This window comes from Bombina bombina, chromosome 5, assembly GCF_027579735.1.
Source record: "Bombina bombina isolate aBomBom1 chromosome 5, aBomBom1.pri, whole genome shotgun sequence".
Classification (NCBI taxonomy): Eukaryota; Metazoa; Chordata; class Amphibia; order Anura; family Bombinatoridae; genus Bombina; species Bombina bombina.
In genome coordinates, this window is record NC_069503.1 from 615,650,166 (window position 1) to 615,669,462 (window position 19,297).

Sequence of the window (19,297 nt, forward strand, 5' to 3'; positions counted from 1 at the left end):
AGGAGGAATAGATCTATCCTTGAGAGTGATTTATGTGCCTTAGAAAGGCATGTAAAATCTCTAGAATCCGGGTTTTGTGACCTCCAAATATCCCGTACCCCCAAGTTCTGAAACAGTCTACTAAACATTTTAGATTCCAGGTTATCTCTCTTAGTTCTGGGACCAAGATTTTTTTGTCTTAGTCTATCTAAGGGGTATTGAGGTGCCATATTAAAATCCCCTCCAACTATCAGGTAACCCTCCCTATATGTCAAAATATCTGCTTGTAATGTTTCCCAAAAGGGCCAGCTAAAAACATTAGGAGCATAAATGTTACATAATGTAAATACAACTTTATCAATTTTAATTTTTACCATAATAAACCTTCCCTCAGGGTCTGCCTTTGTATGGAGGAATTGATATTTTAATTTTTTCCCTAGGAGGATCGCGACTCCTCCTTTCCTTAACGTACTAGGGGAGAATAGCACTTCCTTGACCCATGAACATTTAAGTTTTAAGACTTCTTCTGTTTTTAAGTGGGTCTCTTGCAGGAAAGCAATATCAGTATTAATTTTTCTTAAATAAGCTATTATTGTTTTGCGTTTGATTGGGGATGTGATACCCCCAATATTCCAAGAGGTCAATTTAAATCTATTTGACAGATTAGCCATTTAGTAAATTATAGCAGGAGAAAAAAAAAAAAAAAAAAAAGGGGGGGGGGGTGAGGGGAAGGAGGAGGAAAGTAGGGGAGGGGGGGGAGAGAAGGGAAATAAAAAACACTGACCAAGGCCAAGGGCCTCCCGAGGCCCTGTCTACCGCCCTTTCAAGGACTGCCATATAGAAAAAACATATTTAAATTTTATCAGTACAATACTAAATAATAGATACTACCTACAATCTCTGCCTGAGCCTGAGGAGAGTGATTGAGTTATGAATGTTTCTGCCTCCCCAGCTGAGTCAAAGAAGTGTACATGATTCTCAATTATAATTTTCAATTTAGCTGGGTAAATAATAGTAGCACGAACGCCTTGATTTATTAACTTGGTACAAATTGGGGCCAACTCTTTCCTCTTAGCTGATGTTTCAGCTGAAAAATATTGGAAAAGCATTATTTTTGCCTCTCCAAGAAATATGGGTTGATTTTTTTTGTAAAACTGTAATAATAAAAGTTTATCCTGATAATTAAGTACTTTAGCTATGATTGGTCTTGGTCTGGATTTTTCTTTTTCAGGGTTATGCCATCCCAGTCTGTGGGCTCTCTCAAGGACTATTCGTGGATGGGTTTGTGGGATTTGTAGTAATTGTGGCAGTGTTATAGTTAGTAATTTAGTAAGATCTTCGTATTGTTTTTCCTCAGGTACCCCTATCCCTCTGAAATTATTCCGTCTGGCACGGTTCTCTAGATCTTCCATTTTAATCTGAACTTTTGTAAGCTTAGAATTCATAGTGTCTATTTTGTCTGTGTAGTTACCTTCAATATCCTCTAGATCAGAGATTCTCTGTTCTGCCTCACTTAATCTACTGGAGAATTGACGGACTTCAGTTGTTAAAGAAAGTATATCCTGTTTGATTTCCTTTTTAAGGACGTCAAATTTAGGTGTTAGAGCTTCGGAGATAATTGTAACGAGTGCCTGTAAATCTAATGATTCATTTAAATGTGGGGTATTAATAGTAGTTGAATGGATGTCAGCAAGAATCTCTGTTGTAGCTTTATTCTTTTTGTCTCTTTGCCTTGCAGCCATGTTTAAAGGGGGGGTTTTAGTGTGTGAATTAATAAATTTGTCCATGTGAATGTGATGTGAACGTATGGGGTATTTACTACCCAAGTGGAAAAAAGGAAAAAAGAGTGAAAGGAAAAAAAAGAAAAAAGAAAAATATAGGTAAGGGAGTGAGTGAGTGACTATTTAATTTGTTTCCGTGTTTGTGTTTTTAAGAGGCCTAGGCTATCTGATCTATACTTTCTGTGCCAAAAAGAGAAAAAAAGAGACAACAAAAAACAAAAGGAAGAAAAGAAAAAGCATATAAGGCACGAAAGACAAAGATTGACAAAAGAAGACACTAAATAAGTATCTGTTCAATGTAGAGATTGGCAGTTTTTCAAAACACTCTTAATGACCCCTTACCCAACCTAGTGGAGTAACGTGAGAAATTAATTGCCTCTAGTCCCTTTCCCTCCTGTTCTGTTATACCGATTATCCACCAGCTATATGTAACAAAGCAAACAGGAAGTTAATACAATGTATATGTTAGATAAATTAATAACTGCAAGTTACTAACCAGTTAAATTACTTTCTATTTCAGTAGAATATTAAGTCTCAGGGATTTTTTAATTTGTACTTCAGGAGGCCATAGAGTATGTAAGAAGAAATTAGCCCAGTTGTTTATTTGATTCTGTAGGGGAATCTAAGTGAAATTTTAATTTACCATAGCTTATTTTTCCTTATCTAAGGTTTTAAGGCCTGCCATATATGCAGATATTTCAGCAAAATAAACAACAATCAATACAATTCAAAGATATACAAGGGTATGCAACAGTAACATAAAAACTTTGAACTATAATACAATTGCTTGTATCTATTTCAGGTATTTTCTCAAACTAGAAAAAACACCCAAATTTGGGTGCCTTCTATATAGGTTCACTATCTTATACACAACCTTTTGAATTTTGATGTGATCTTGCTGAAAAAAAAAAAATTTGGACCGTGTTTATTATTTCTAGAACTAGAGTTGAGAAACAAGTTAAATATTTCAGAGGTTTATGGCCTGCTGTTAGTGGTTCAAGATAGAACCAGCAACAAGTTGAAATAATTCTTTGCCATAAGATAAATTGTATCTAATCTTTTCATAGCATATGTTAGAAAAATGCCCAATTAAATATTGACCACAAAAAGAATAATTATTTGATACAGTGTGTCTGAAAGTACATATATCTAACTATAGTAACTTTTCAACTACAATATTGTATGTTTTGCCTTAAAAAATAAAATATGTTTATAACAAAGTTGCACAAAGTTATTAGATAGGCAGATCCAAGGATAATAAGGCCCAGTTAGGCGTAAAAAAAAGTACCTGACCCAGTCCATATGTTCTTGAGAATGCAGCCACTGTTATGGCCAAAGGGAAAGGACACCAGAGAGCCAGCACCCCCCCGCGCAGTACCGGTGGGGGGGGGGGGAACAAAGTGGTATCGCAAATCTGTTGCAAGTAATGTGGAGTAACCAGCACTCTTGGTGCCTCAACCTCGGGATCAGGAACCTCTTTGCCAAAGAGGCAGACTCAGGACAGGATCCGAAGCGAATGAAGATGCCGGTGCGCCTGATGCTAGATGACGTGTGTCAAGCGCCTGCTACTTTCGGTGGTAGTTACTCTTTGAGGACCACAGCGCACCGCCGCTCCCCCTCACGCAACACCGGTGGGAGGGGGAGTGCCGCTCAGCAAGACAGACAGAGAGCAGAGAGCAATCACCGTAGAAAGAAACCTGAGGATCCGAAACAAAAGAGACAGGAAGCCGGGAAGGCTCTCAGCCACGCCAGGGATCAACAATGTTCCACAGCCTTCACGCAGCTTCGGTGGGAGGGGGCAGTGAAGGAAGGTGAGTACAGAATCTCTCCGTGTCTCCTAGCCTCATTCGTTGTGTTCACCTGCAGAGCTGCAATAGTCAATACCAGCCCGATAGCCTACCAGGTAAGCCTAGCTCCGGGACCATAGTATGGGGTTGCAGGAAGATGCAAAGGGAGAGGGTAGTTCACCATGGAGTGCAATCAGGAAGATTTGGCAGCCGCCAGCTTTAATCGATATTAGAAGTTATTGCCCTCAATGCAGGATTTCAGTATTGTGATAGTAGATAGACTGTTCTTAATAAAAAGTTTGATCAAGCATAAAGTCCAAACAGTCTCTGCTTTAAGTATTAGTGCAATGGTATGGCACTATGAGGCACGGGTAGCGGTGTCGGTAGTCTCTCGCTGTACAAGCCACCCGTGGTCAGACAGGGTTTAGGCGCGAATCTCGCCAAGGGCTTGTAGGAAGGTGAGTTGATGCAGGTGCAGCACCTGACCATACACCTGCCTAGAGCATGCAATTTTAAGCAACTTTCTAATTTACACTTATTATCAAATTGTCTTCATTCTCTTGGTATCTTTATTTGAAAAGCAAGATTGTAAGTTTAGATGCAGGCCCATTTTTGGTGAACAACCTGGGTTGTTCTTGCTGATTGGTCGATAAATTTTCCTACCAATAAACAAATGCTGTCCAGCGTTCTAAACCAAATATTTTCTGGCTCTTTAGCTTAGATGCCTTCTTTTTTAAATAAAGATATCAATAGAACGGAAAAAAATAGATAATAGGAGTAAATTAGATAGTTGCTTAAAATTGCATGCTCTATCTGAATCACAAAAGAAAACATTGGGTTCAGTGTCCCTTTAACATAGGGTGGAGTCACATGTTGCTGTCCAACATGGCTGAATAAGGCCAAGAAACAAATTTCTCAAACATGTATATGGGAAACATAGAAAGCTTGTTTCTTGTTATTACTATATTTTTAGGGGATTCATGGAAGCTTGCATTACATTTATATTTCTTTTTAAAGGTGCTAATCTAAGCTGAGGATGTATATACTTATTTCTAAATACTATAGGTAGTTCTACTGCTGGCATGATAAACAAATGGTGATTATAAATCATATATATAAAATATCTAAATAATAAAATGACATAAAAAAATTATAGTAATAAAATATATGTAATTTTGTCATAATTTGTCCAGATATGTCCATTAATCTTTTGTATCCTGTTGATGTTTAAAAATAGGACAGGTATGGAAACAATAATATTAGCATTATTGAAAGCCATTCAAGTTAAATCAATAGCAAACCTATTCTTGAGTAGGGATGGGCGAATGTGTAAATTTCCAAATTTGAATGTTAGAACGAATGTTATTACCGAAATTCGATTTACAAATCCAAATGTTGATACGAACGAATATTCTTAAAAATTCTATAATCGAATGCTATTTACAGTTTACAAATGTCACTTTCGAATTTGAATGTTTATAATTAGATTAAATGTCCACATTTGAAGTTTCGAATTTAAGATTCTATTTAACAAATACTATTCAGAAGTTCAATAGTTCATGTGGTAGGGAATCTAGTAAAATACATAAGATACAAATATATCAATTCAAATGTTTCTATTTCAATCGAATATTGCATAATTAGAATATTAAATTTAAAGAAAGCATTAGAAATACTATTACAAACATATAAATTCAAATTTTTCGAATTCGAATATTACATTTAAAGAAAGCATTATAGAAATACTATTACAAATATATAAATTCAAATTTTCTTTCATGTAATTAGCAAGAGTCCATGAGCTAGTGACGTATGGGATATACATTCCTACCAGGAGGGGCAAAGTTTCCCAAACCTCAAAATGCCTATAAATACACCCCTCACCACACCCACAAATCAGTTTTACAAACTTTGCCTCCCGTGGAGGTGGTGAAGTAAGTTTGTGCTAGATTCTTCGTTGATATGCGCTTCGCAGCAGCCTGGAGCCCGGTTTTCCTCTCAGTGTGCAGTGAATGTCAGAGGGATGTGAAGAGAGTATTGCCTATTTGAATTCAATGATCTCCTTCTACGGGGTCTATTTCATAGGTTCTCTGTTATCGGTCGTAGAGATTCATCTCTTACCTCCCTTTTCAGATCCACGATATACTCTATTATATACCATTACCTCTACTGATTCTCGTTTCAGTACTGGTTTGGCTTTCTACTACATGTAGATGAGTGTCCTGGGGTAAGTAAGTCTTATTTTTTGTGACACTCTAAGCTATGGTTGGGCATTTTTATATAAAGTTCTAAATATATGTGTTTAAACATTTATTTGCCTTGATTCAGGATGTTCGATATTTCTTATTTCAGACAGTCAGTTTCATTATTTGGGATAATGCATATGAATAACCAATTTTTCTTACCTTAAAAATTTGACTTTTTTTCCTGTGGGCTGTTAGGCTCGTGGGGGCTGAAAATGCTTCGTTTTATTGCGTCATTCTTGGCGCTGACTTTTTTGGCGCAAAAAAATTTCTTTGTCATTTCCGGCGTCATACTTGTCGCCGGAAGTTGCGTCATTTTTTTGACGTTTTTGCGCCAAAAATGTCGGCGTCACCGGATGTGGCGTCATTTTTGGCGCCAAAAGCATTTAGGCGCCAAATAATGTGGGCGACTTTTTTGGCGCTAAAAATATGAGCGTCATTATTGTCTCCACATTATTTAAGTCTCGTTGTTTATTTGCTTCTGGTTGCTAGAAGCTTGTTCATTGGCATTTTTTCCCATTCCTGAAACTGTCATTTAAGGAATTTGATAAATTTTGCTTTATATGTTGTTTTTTCTATTACATATTGCCAGATGTCTCAGATTGACCCTGAATCAGAAGCTACTTCTGGAAAATCGCTGCCTGATGCTGGATCTACCAAAGTTAAGTGTATTTGTTGTAAACTTGTGGTAACTGTTCCTCCGGCTGTTGTTTGTGATGAATGTCATGACAAACTTGCTAATGCAGATAATATTTCCTTTAGTAATGTTCCATTACCTGTTGCTGTTCCATCAACATCTAATACTCAGGGTGTTCCTGTTAACATAAGAGATTTTGTTTCTAAATCTATTAGGAAGGCTATGTCTGTTATTCCTCCTTCCAGTAAACGTAAAAGGTCTTTTAAAACTTCTCATTTTCCAGATGAATTTTTAAATGAACATCATCATTCTGATTCTGTTTCTGATAATGATTTTTCTGGTTCAGAGGATTCTGTTTCAGAGATTGATACTGATAAATCTTCATATTTATTTAAAATGGAATTTATTTGTTCTTTACTTAAAGAAGTCTTAATTGCATTAGAAATAGAGGAATCTGGTCCTCTTGATACTAAATCTAAACGTTTAAATACGGTTTTTAAACCTCCTGTAGTTATTCCGGAGGTTTTTCCCGTTCCTGATGCTATTTCTGAAGTAATTTCCAGGGAATGGAATAATTTGGGTAATTCATTTACTCTTTCTAAACGGTTTAAGAAATTATATCCTGTGCCTTCTGACAGATTAGAGTTTTGGGACAAAATCCCTAAAGTTGATGGGGCTATCGCTACTCTTGCTAAACGTACTACTATTCCTACGGCAGATAGTACTTCCTTTAAGGATCCTTTAGATAGGAAAATTGAATCCTTTCTAAGAAAAGCTTACTTATGTTAAGGTAATCTTCTTAGGCCTGCTATATCTTTGGCAGATGTTGCTGCAGCTTCAACTTTCTGGTTGGAGGCTTTAGCACAACAAGTAACAGATCATAATACTCATAGCATTGTTAATCTTCTTCAACATGCTAATAACTTTATTTGTGATGCCATCTTTGATATCATTAGGGTTGATGTCAGGTATATGTCTTTAGCTATTTTAGCTAGAAGAGCTTTATGGCTTAAAATTTGGAATGCTGATATGTCTTCTAAGTCAACTTTGCTTTCCCTTTCTTTCCAAGGTAACAAATTGTTTGGTTCACAGTTGGATTCTATTATTTCAACTGTTACTGGGGGGAAAGGAACTTTTTTACCACAGGATAAAAAATCTAAAGGTAAATATAGGGCTGCTAATCGTTTTCGTTCCTTTCGTCACAATAAGGAACAAAAGCCTGATCCTACCCCTACAGGAATGGTATCAGTTTGGAAACCATCTCCAGTCTGGAATAAATCCAAGCCTTTTAGAAAGCCAAAGCCAGCTCCCAAGTCCACATGAAGGTGCGGCCCTCATTCCAGCTCAGCTGGTAGCGGGCAGATTACGATTTTTTCAAAGAAATTTGGATCAATTCGATTCACAATCTTTGGATTCAGAACATTGTTTCACAAGGGTACAGAATAGGCTTCAAGATAAGGCCTCCTGCAAAGAGATTTTTTCTTTCTCGTGTTCCAATAAATCCAGTGAAGGCTCAAGCATTTCTGAAATGTGTTTCAGATCTAGAGTTGGCTGGAGTAATTGTGCCAGTTCCAGTTCTGGAACAGGGTCTGGGGTTTTACTCAAATCTATTCATTGTACCAAAGAAGGAGGATTCCTTCAGACCAGTTCTGGATTTAAAAATATTGAATCGTTATGTAAGAATACCAACATTCAAAATGGTAACTATAAGGACTATTCTGCCTTTTGTTCAGCAAGGGCATTATATGTCCACAATAGATTTACAAGATGCATATCTGCATATTCCGATTCATCCAGATCACTATCAGTTTCTGAGATCTCTTTTCTAGACAAGCAATACCAGTTTGTGGCTCTGCCGTTTGGCCTAGCAACAGCTCCAAGGATTTTTACAAAGGTTCTCGGTGCCCTACTATCTGTAATCAGAGAACAGGGTATTGTGGTATTTCCTTATTTGGACGATATCTTGGTACTTGCTCAGTCTTCACATTTAGCAGAATCTCATATGAATCGACTTGTATAGTTTCTTCGAGAACATGGTTGGAGGATCAATTTACCAAAGAGTTCGTTGATTCCTCAGACAAGGGTAACCTTTGTAGGTTTCCAGATAGATTCAGTGTCCATGACTCTGTCGTTAACGGACAAAAGACGTCTGAAATTGGTTTTAGCTTGTCGAAACCTTCAGTCTCAATCATTCCCTTCGGTAGCCTTATGCATGGAAATTCTAGGTCTTATGACTGCTGCATCGGACGCGATCCCCTTTGCTCGTTTTCACATGCGACCTCTTCAGCTCTGTATGCTGAACCAGTGGTGCAGGGATTATACAAAGATATGACAAATAATATCTTTAAAACCGAATGTACGACACTCTCTGACGTGGTGGACAGACCACCATCGTTTAGTTCAGGGGGCTTCTTTTGTTCTTCCGACCTGGACTGTGATCTCAACAGATGCAAGTCTGACAGGTTGGGGAGCGGTATGGGGGTCTTTGACAGCGCAGGGGGTTTGGGAATCTCAGGAGGCGAGATTACCAATCAACATTTTGGAACTCCGTGCGATTTTCAGAGCTCTTCAGTCGTGGCCTCTTCTAAAGAGAGAGTCGTTCATTTGTTTTCAGACGGACAATGTCACAACCGTGGCATATGTCAATCATCAAGGAGGGACTCACAGTCCTCTGGCTATGAAAGAAGTATCTCGAATACTTGTGTGGGCGGAATCCAGCTCCTGTCTAATTTCTGCGGTTCACATCCCAGGTATAGACAATTGGGAAGCGGATTATCTCAGTCGCCAAACATTACATCCGGGCGAATGGTCTCTTCACCCAGAGGTATTTCTTCAGATTGTTCAAATCTGGGGACTTCCAGAAATAGATCTGATGGCTTCTCATCTAAACAAGAAGCTTCCCAGGTATCTGTCCAGATCCAGGGATCCTCAGGCGGAAGCAGTGGATGCATTGTCACTTCCTTGGAAGTATCATCCTGCCTATATCTTTCCGCCTCTAGTTCTTCTTCCTAGAGTGATTTCCAAGATTCTAAAGGAGCGTTCGTTTGTTCTGCTGGTGGCTCCAGCATGGCCTCACAGGTTTTGGTATGCGGATCTTGTTCAGATGGCTACTTGCCAACCGTGGACTCTTCCATTAAGACCAATCCGCCATTCAACCACATCGAAATGTGCCTATTAAAACTATTAACTCCTAATCCGCCATTAACCCACATCGCAACAAACCTTATAAATGTATTAACCCCTAATCCGCCAAACCCACACAACACAATAATCCTAATAAAACTATAAACCACTAAAAAAAAAGCTTCTTATTTTAGATTAGGGATTTGATGGACCTTTGAAAAAGAGCTGCATGCCCTTTTAAGGGCAGTAAAAGAGCTGAATGCCATTTTAAGGGCAATGCCCATACAAATGCCCCTTTAGGGGCAATGGGTAGTTTAGGATTTTTTTAGTGTTAGGTTTTTTATTTTGTGGGGTTTGGTGAGTGGGGGGTTTTTTACTGTTAGAGGGGGAACTTTGTATTTTTTAAGGTAAAAAAAAAACATGCTTTTCCATCAGGATCTCAAATCCTTAAATTTGAAGGTATGGAGATTGAACGCTTAATTCTCAGTCATAGAGGTATCTATTATGTATCAATTTACTAAATTCTCTACTACATGAACTATTGAACATCAGAATAGTATTTGTTAAATTGAATGTTACATTCAAAATTTCGAATGTGGACATTCAATCCAATTTTGAACATTTAATTCGAAAGTGACATTTGGAAACTGTAAATAGCATTCAATTATAGAATTTTTGAGAATATTCGTTCTTGTCAACATTCGATTATGTAAATCGAATTTCTAAAATAACATAAGTTCCAACATTCGAATTTGAATATAAACATATTTGCCCATCCCTACCTAGCAGTCAGTTTATCCCACTGTGTCCCATCAATGTGAGAGATCCAGATCTTTCACACAACTATTGCTTTTGTCTGCCTTGGATTCCTGATTGACGTATATATCTCTCTAATATGTTTTCCCACAGAAAGGAGAATTTGCATTTTAACCCTTAGTTGTCCTTAACCCCTTCACTACTGGGACTTTCAGAGAAAAACTTGCACAAAAAAGTTTTAGTATTTTTGCTATCAATATAGCCTTGTTGTTTTTTTGTTTTTTTATTTACCTGTCAAAACTATATATATATATATATATATATATATATATATATATATATATATATATATATATATTTAAGTAGACAACCCAAGGTATTGAAATAGGCCCATTTTGGTATATTGAATGAGACCATTTCACCACCAAATGCGATCATATAAAGAATTGTTAACTATTTCACAAACTTTGGGTTTCTCAATGAAATTATTTACAAACAGCTTGTGCAATCATGGGACAAATGGTTGTAAATGCTTCTCTGGGATCCCCTTTGTTCAGAAATAGCAGACATATTTGGGTTCACCATTCCTTTTTAGTGATTAGAAGGCTGCTAATTGCATCTGCGCAGCACACTTCTGTTATTCCAGACAGTGAAGGGGCTAATTGGGTAGCTTGTAAGGTTAATTTTAGCTTTAGTGTAGAGATTACCCTCCCACCTGACACTTCCCACCCCCTGATCACTACCTGATCCCTCCAAAGAACTCTCCTCCCTCCATGACCTCCACTGTTCACCCCAATCTTCGGTACTGGCAGACAGTCTGCCAATATGAAAATTGAAGGCTTTTTTATTATATATATATATATATATATATATATATATATATATATATATATATACATTTAGAAATAGAAAATTAGCACATCTAGGCAAGTTCCCCGCATGCGATTTCCAAGTAAAACTCCACATACATTGTTACCAATGCACAAGAGGATTGTGGGTAAGATATGCAAATTAGATATGCAAAATCTCAGTTTTTTTGCTTCAAATACTGTTTTAACACAATGATGCCTTAACAGGACTATTGCAGCAACACAGAAACCACTCACTAGACAGCCTGTTTCGTTCTTTAGGAACTCGTCGGTAGGAGATAGATTTCTATTCAATAAAAAACATATATCTCTATTAATTTTGTTCTTAAAGGGACAACACATGCCTGTTCAGATGACTGGCGTGCATTTTGTTATGCAAACCTTCACTGACTCTCTGAAATGGTGTTGTGTTTGAATGCGTATGCCGCAGAAAAACAGTAATAACTTTTACTAGAAGCATTTTTGCTAATGGAAGTATATTGCACAAATGTTTCTATTCAAACTAGGAATGCATCCATGCACATTTGAATTTTTCCGTTTAAAGATGGAAGGGATATGTAAAGTTGGAAAACATATTTAGATATATAGAGCAGCAAAATCTAGCGGTAACCTTTAAACAAAGTTACTAGTTCTAAAACATAAAACTGCAAACATTTTTTAGTAACATCCAAATAAAGGGACATGAAACACATTTTTTTTTCTTTGATTGTACAGATAGGACATACAATTTTTAACAAGTTTACTCTTATTAAGCAATTTGCTTCATTCTCTTCATATCCTTTGTTGAAGGAACAGCAATGCACTACTGGGAGCTAGCTGAGAACTTTGGGCGAGCCAACAATGAACATACAGGGCCGGATTGGGCCACCAGGATACCAGGAAAAATCCCTGTGGGCCGCCTGCTAGCAGCTGCTTAGAGAGAGCTCAGCACGTATGAGCAGCTGGTGAGGGAGAGGCTCGCCTGCATTTTAAGCGCTATAGACAAAACAGAGGCTCAAGCAGCTCAGCTGCAGTTGCTGGCTGCCGCAGCTCCGCCTCCACTCCAATAGGCAATGGCATTAGGCAAGGTAGTGTGAGAGCAGGTGAGGGAGCGGTCAGCGGAGACTATTGCCTTTGGGGTCAGTTGCAGGGAGGTGTCTTTACATTACTGGGGAGAACAGAACTCAGATGCAGCTTCACCTCACAGATTTAACTGCAGTTCGATAGGATTTGGCCGTTCCTATAGGCATTAGGCACTTAGCACTGTGGGGAGGGAATATGGGGGGGGGGACCCAGCGGGGACATCATGTGAACACACACAGTCAGTCACATGCGACAAGGAGGGAGCAGAACTGGAGGCCACGTGGGCACACAGGGAGCAGCAGCAGGCCACACCACAGAGCACTAGGAGGAGCACAGCACCGATAAGTAAGTACTAAGTAGGCTCCGAGTGCTAATAATACTGTTGGATATCGCACTTATAACCAGAGCTATAAACTGTCAAATTGTGTATTGATCGTGCTTTAGCATGGAGAAAGAAAATGTTAGCTAGGGTGAAGGTTCAAGAAATGGCTGGTAAAGTTTAAAGCTGTACAGAAAAACGTGATGTTTTGAGTAGTATAGGCCTTGAGATCTAACAAAGGAGTCTTGCAGAGTGCTGTGAGGTCTGAAGGAAAATTATGAAGGATAGAATACTCAGGGACAGAGAATATGACATATGAATATACATACACACACACACACACATATATATATATATATATATATATATATATATGTGTGTGTGTGTATATATATATATATATATATGAGTGTGTGTGTGTGTGTGTGTATATATATATATATATATATATATATATATATGTGTGTGTGTGTATATTATACATAGAAACATAGATATTGACGGCAGATAAGAGCCATAGGCCCAGCAAGTCTGCTCGACCTTACCTAACAGTATAAACTTATCTAGTTCGTAGGATAGCCCTATGCTTGTCCCATGCATTTTTAAAGTCCCCCACAGTGTTTGTTGCTACTACCTCTTGAGGAAGTTTATTCCATAAATCAATCACTCTTTCTGTAAAGAAGTGCTTCCTCAAATTACTCCTGAATCTACTACCCTTTAGCTTGAGCTCATGACCCCTTGTTCTTGAATTTTCCATTTTATGTAAAATACCCACAGCCTCAGTTTTACTAAACCCTTTAATGTACTTGAAAGTTGCTATCATATCACCTCTTTCCCTTCTCTCCTCTAAGCTATACATATTTAGGTCATTGAGCCTATCCTGGTAAGTTTTATTTGCATATATATATATATATATATATATATATATATATGAGTGTGTGTATGTGTATATATATATATATATATATATATAGTATGTGTGTATATATGTGTATGTATATGTATGTATGTTTGTGTGTATATATATATATATGTATATATATATCTCAATGGAAGATAGGGCTGGTCTTTAATTTTTTCCATGGCTGCTTTTTATTCCCAATCCGGTTCTGTGAACATATACTGTATGTGCAGCCACCAATCAGTAAGAGAATATGATTTTTTTAAATTTGTTAAAATAAACAGTGAAATACAATAATCATTAAAACATAACAAAAATAAAATCATTTGTTTTTTTTTAAGTTAATCTAGTGTGTATTTGTTTTTATTGCTTACCTATAGCAGTTGTTAGTGAACTTATTGTAACTGGAAAATGCGATTAGCACACCAAAACCAACACCAAGCGAGAAACAAATCTGTGTTGCTGCATCAATCCAAACCTTTATACAGGACCCAAAGCGACCAAACAAAGAATTGTTTAAAAAAAAAAAGAGAGAGTAGAGAAAAGGAGAACTGTTATTACAGATAATTGCAGGAAATTCATTCAGCATAAAGATGAAAGATACTGTTGAATGCAAGATAATTTCACAAATTACTGCTGAATGCGTTCGACCAATTCCAATTTCTCAGATTATTGCTTTGAGTTGTCAAGTTGTGAGCTCTCTGAGAGGGAAATTATTCCCTTCTACTCTTCTTTCTTATGGAAAAATGAAACATTTGTTCAACCTAATTGCAAATTAAATGAATGGGATCAATAGCTAAATTTGTTTTTTAGTGTTTTTTTTTTATTAAATATGTTTTCCCATGCAGACAGAAGTCTTTGAAGAAACGTTTAATATGATAAAATAATTGTTTTGCTAATGCAAAATCTACAGTTTATATGTTATCGATGAATAGTAGTTACCTTATGTAGCGACTCAAGAGTCAGGTATCATTTGCTAAACTGCAATAAAGCACACATTTTGCTACAAGAGGACAATTTAATACCCAATTTAAGAGGAAATGTTACACATTAGCTCATGAGTGTCAACACAAAATTGAACCAAACAATTATAAAGTTTTATTAAATCATAATAAAATAACAAAAAGAACATAATTGTAAAAACCTTATTTATAACCATAGTAATAGTCACACAAAGCTCATCATTAAAGAACTTGGAACTTCCAAAATGAATATATAGATAGAACATACGTAAAAATAGAAAAAGGTTGTGTTTCAGGAAAATTTCAAGGTTTTATAATTAAGAAACATACACCTAGATTACGAGTTTTAACGCTGAAAAATTGGCCATTACACTGGAATGGCAAGGAATGCATATTACGAGTCGTGTCGGTATAGCTATACCACAAGCATTTTAGCCTGTAACGAAATGTCCATTTTACACTCAAAAAAATTAAGTTTGAGTGTGGGAATTTCATAGCGCTGGTATTACAGGTTGTGAGGTCCGGCTAAAATGCTTGCTTTACAGCCTATACCGACACGATCCATACCGCCAACTTTGACCAGTAGTTATGGATTTTGCAAAACAAAAATGTTTCACAAAACTCATAACTTAAATGTTACAAAGTACACTAACACCCATAAACTACCTATTAACCCCTAAACCGCCACCCTCCCGCATTGCAAACACTATTTTAAACTTATTAACCCCTAATCTGCCACCCACCCACATCGCCTTTTAAATAAATATATTTTCCCTTAATCTGTTGCCCACCCACATTGTCAACACTATTTAAATATATTAACCCCTAAACCGCCGCTCCCTGGCATCACTGACACTATAATAAAGTTATTAACCCCTAAACCACCGCTGCCTGACATTGCCACCACTAAATAAACCTATTGACCCCGAAACCTTCCGCCTCCCACATCGCCACCACTAAATAAACGTATTAACCCCCAAACCTCCGGCCTCCCATATTGCTGCCACTAAATAAACGTATTAACCCCTAAACCTCCGGCCTCCCACATCGCAAAACACTAATTTAAACTATTAACTCCTAAACCTAACACCCCCTAACATAACATTAAATTAAAATTATAATATAACTATATTTAAATTAAAAAAAACTTACCCGTGAAATGAAACATTAAATTATAAATTAACCTAACCTTGTTATTCTAATAAAATAAAAAAACTACCAATTAAAAAAACTTAATTACAAATTTAAAAAAAATAATCCTACAATTTTTTTAAAAAATCTAACATTACAAAAAAATAAACACTAAAATGATGAAAAATAAAAAAAAACACTGACACCTAGATTACAAGTTTTGAGCTATAGAGGGTGCAAAACGAACGCATCAAATGTTGCGTTATTTCACCCTTCATAGCGCTGCCATTACGAGTTTTTGAAAAGCCGGCTTGTGCATTTGTGCGTGCAATGTGGTTGCATTGAGCTCCATACCGCACAAAATACAAGCGCTGCTTTGACGTGCTTGTGCACGATTTCCCCATAGACATCAATGGGGAGAGAGTGTTGGAAAAAAAACACCTGCGATCGCGGAATAAAAAGCTTCAGAACGCAACCCCATTGATGTCTATGGGGAAAACCCCACGTCTAAACACTCCTAATCTGCCACCCCGACATCGCCACCACTGAAATAAATCTATTAATCCCTAATCTGCCGCTCCCGATATCATCGCCACTATAATAAAGTTATTAACCCCTATTCCCCCGCAGCCCAACATTGCCCACACTATAATAAAGATATTAACCCCTATTCCGACGCTCCCCGACATCACTACCACTAAATAAACCTATTAACCCCTAAACCACCAGCCCCCCACATTGCAACAACCTGAATTAAACTATTAAACAAATCGTTAATCACAGCACCACAAAAGCATTCTATCCACTATCAGAAAAAATTAGAAAAAATTCTATATATGTTTTTAGGGTGCAAGAGTTTAGTAAAACCTCCAATTTTACCATCTACAAATAACCAAAAAATGAAACTCAGCACACCTCAATTTAGCAAAAGTGTAAATGTAATTTATTACAAGGTATCTAATTACAATACTATAATATGAATCCACAACCTTCAGTCCATCCACACATGCAAACTACTTTCATTCATAAAATAATAAGATTCAACCCAGGCGTCCCTGGAAGAATCAACCAAGGCTCTCAGAAAAACCGCTATTAATGTCTTAGAAAGTTCATGTAGATGAAACGGTGAACAGTCCCTTAGACATGTAAAACTTTCACAGTGGTTTTGAATTTAAACTCTTAGATGCAATTTTTCAGATATGGTTGCTGTAAGGAGATTCTTTTTCGATTATAAATGTATCTTCTTATACATGAAATTTGAATAACATTTTGAGCTCTGTAATTATTCCCTTATTCAGCATACACCTTTTTATGATGAGTATAAGCACATTTATGGGTTAGTGCAAAACAGAACAAAAAGCCGTTAGTTCATCCAGCATATGTATTCAACTATATGTTAACACTCTATATACTCCAAGGCTCTTTCCAAGTTCCCCTCTTTAAACCACACTTGCGGTTGGGTAGTGTTCAGCCCGGGTATCGGTACGTAAGTATTCTAACAGTTCATGTTGTAACATATGCATAAAGTTTCTGACCCTTTCCAGGTATTAGAGTGTTAATAAATTAAAGCGTCTCTAATGTGATGGAAGCCGTGTGTTAAATCAGCAGGTGTGTTACCAATCATCTGTATTGCGTCTGTGTTAGTATAGAAGCTGGCCAGTTAGAACATGCATGTTAATTAGCTTTATAATACTTGCGATTTCATATCCTTTTGGATAACTGTAGATGCCCCCGACTTTTATCCACTCATGCGGACGGGAGAACAAACACTTGTTTCGGTCTTGTGTCTTTATGAAACCACGGCTCTTTTCTGTAATCTTTTTGCATCAAAGTCCTTGTATCGACAAGCGGTTCAGTGAGCAGCCTTACACTCCGACGCGCGTTTCGGGACTCCGCCCTTTCTCAAGGAGTATACGTCATCATGGAACCGGCCTCTTTTAGAAAGGCCCAAACGTGAATCTATTGGTGCATACACACACACCCATCTAATACGTCACCCATTCGACTATTATACGAAACAAAAATAATGTGACTTAAAGCTATATAAAAACTAACTAAATGTGATAATCTCACTACACGAGCATAGTGATTATTGAGGCAGCAACGATGCAACAAAATGACACAGTTATCTTAAACCAAACGAACATATGAAAATAAACGTTCGTTCTTGGTATACATATTTTTCGTTACTTAAATATGTGTTGACCCAATTACACGGATAGGGTCTCTTTATAAGGGATTAAATTCTCACTTGGCCTATTGGATATTTAGATTTGATCTACCTGTCTAGATGTAAACCTAAATTAGACTTTATATAACCAATACTTTTGCTGTATAGGGTTGTAAGACTAACAGAGGGGGGCAAAATAAATATCTACAAGGGGATTATTTTATGCAGACAAAATAAATATTTATTATTGTGTTTTAAGCACCCATTGAATATTTATTTAAGCTGGAAAAATCTTATTCATACAAAATGTCCCCAAGAAATATCTCTATTGAGACCCCTAGGAGACAGTGTGTCCAATTTCCTTATTCCACCACTAAATAAACCTATTGACCCCGAAACCTTCCGCCTCCCACATCGCCACCACTAAATAAACGTATTAACCCCCAAACCTCCGGCCTCCCATATTGCTGCCACTAAATAAACGTATTAACCCCTAAACCTCCGGCCTCCCACATCGCAAAACACTAATTTAAACTATTAACTCCTAAACCTAACACTGGAATGGCAAGGAATGCATATTACGAGTCGTGTCGGTATAGCTATACCACAAGCATTTTAGCCTGTAACGAAATGTCCATTTTACACTCAAAAAAATTAAGTTTGAGTGTGGGAATTTCATAGCGCTGGTATTACAGGTTGTGAGGTCCGGCTAAAATGCTTGCTTTACAGCCTATACCGACACGATCCATACCGCCAACTTTGACCAGTAGTTATGGATTTTGCAAAACAAAAATGTTTCACAAAACTCATAACTTAAATGTTACAAAGTACACTAACACCCATAAACTACCTATTAACCCCTAAACCGCCACCCTCCCGCATTGCAAACACTATTTTAAACTTATTAACCCCTAATCTGCCACCCACCCACATCGCCTTTTAAATAAATATATTTTCCCTTAATCTGTTGCCCACCCACATTGTCAACACTATTTAAATATATTAACCCCTAAACCGCCGCTCCCTGGCATCACTGACACTATAATAAAGTTATTAACCCCTAAACCACCGCTGCCTGACATTGCCACCACTAAATAAACCTATTGACCCCGAAACCTTCCGCCTCCCACATCGCCACCACTAAATAAACGTATTAACCCCCAAACCTCCGGCCTCCCATATTGCTGCCACTAAATAAACGTATTAACCCCTAAACCTCCGGCCTCCCACATCGCAAAACACTAATTTAAACTATTAACTCCTAAACCTAACACCCCCTAACATAACATTAAATTAAAATTATAATATAACTATATTTAAATTAAAAAAAACTTACCCGTGAAATGAAACATTAAATTATAAATTAACCTAACCTTGTTATTCTAATAAAATAAAAAAACTACCAATTAAAAAAACTTAATTACAAATTTAAAAAAAATAATCCTACAATTTTTTTAAAAAATCTAACATTACAAAAAAATAAACACTAAAATGATGAAAAATAAAAAAAAACACTGACACCTAGATTACAAGTTTTGAGCTATAGAGGGTGCAAAACGAACGCAACAAATGTTGCG

The 19,297-nt window shown here is 37.0% G+C and overlaps 1 protein-coding gene across 1 annotated transcript in view; it reads right to left on the reverse strand.

Annotated features, from left to right (window-relative positions):
* SLC6A3 (solute carrier family 6 member 3) overlaps window positions 1-19,297 on the reverse strand; it is a 297,995-nt gene that overhangs the window by 102,797 nt on the left and 175,901 nt on the right. The window contains exon 6 of the mRNA XM_053715819.1: window positions 13,832-13,935. Coding sequence (XP_053571794.1) covers window positions 13,832-13,935 — 104 coding nt within the window. The remainder of the gene's footprint in view (window positions 1-13,831; window positions 13,936-19,297) is intronic.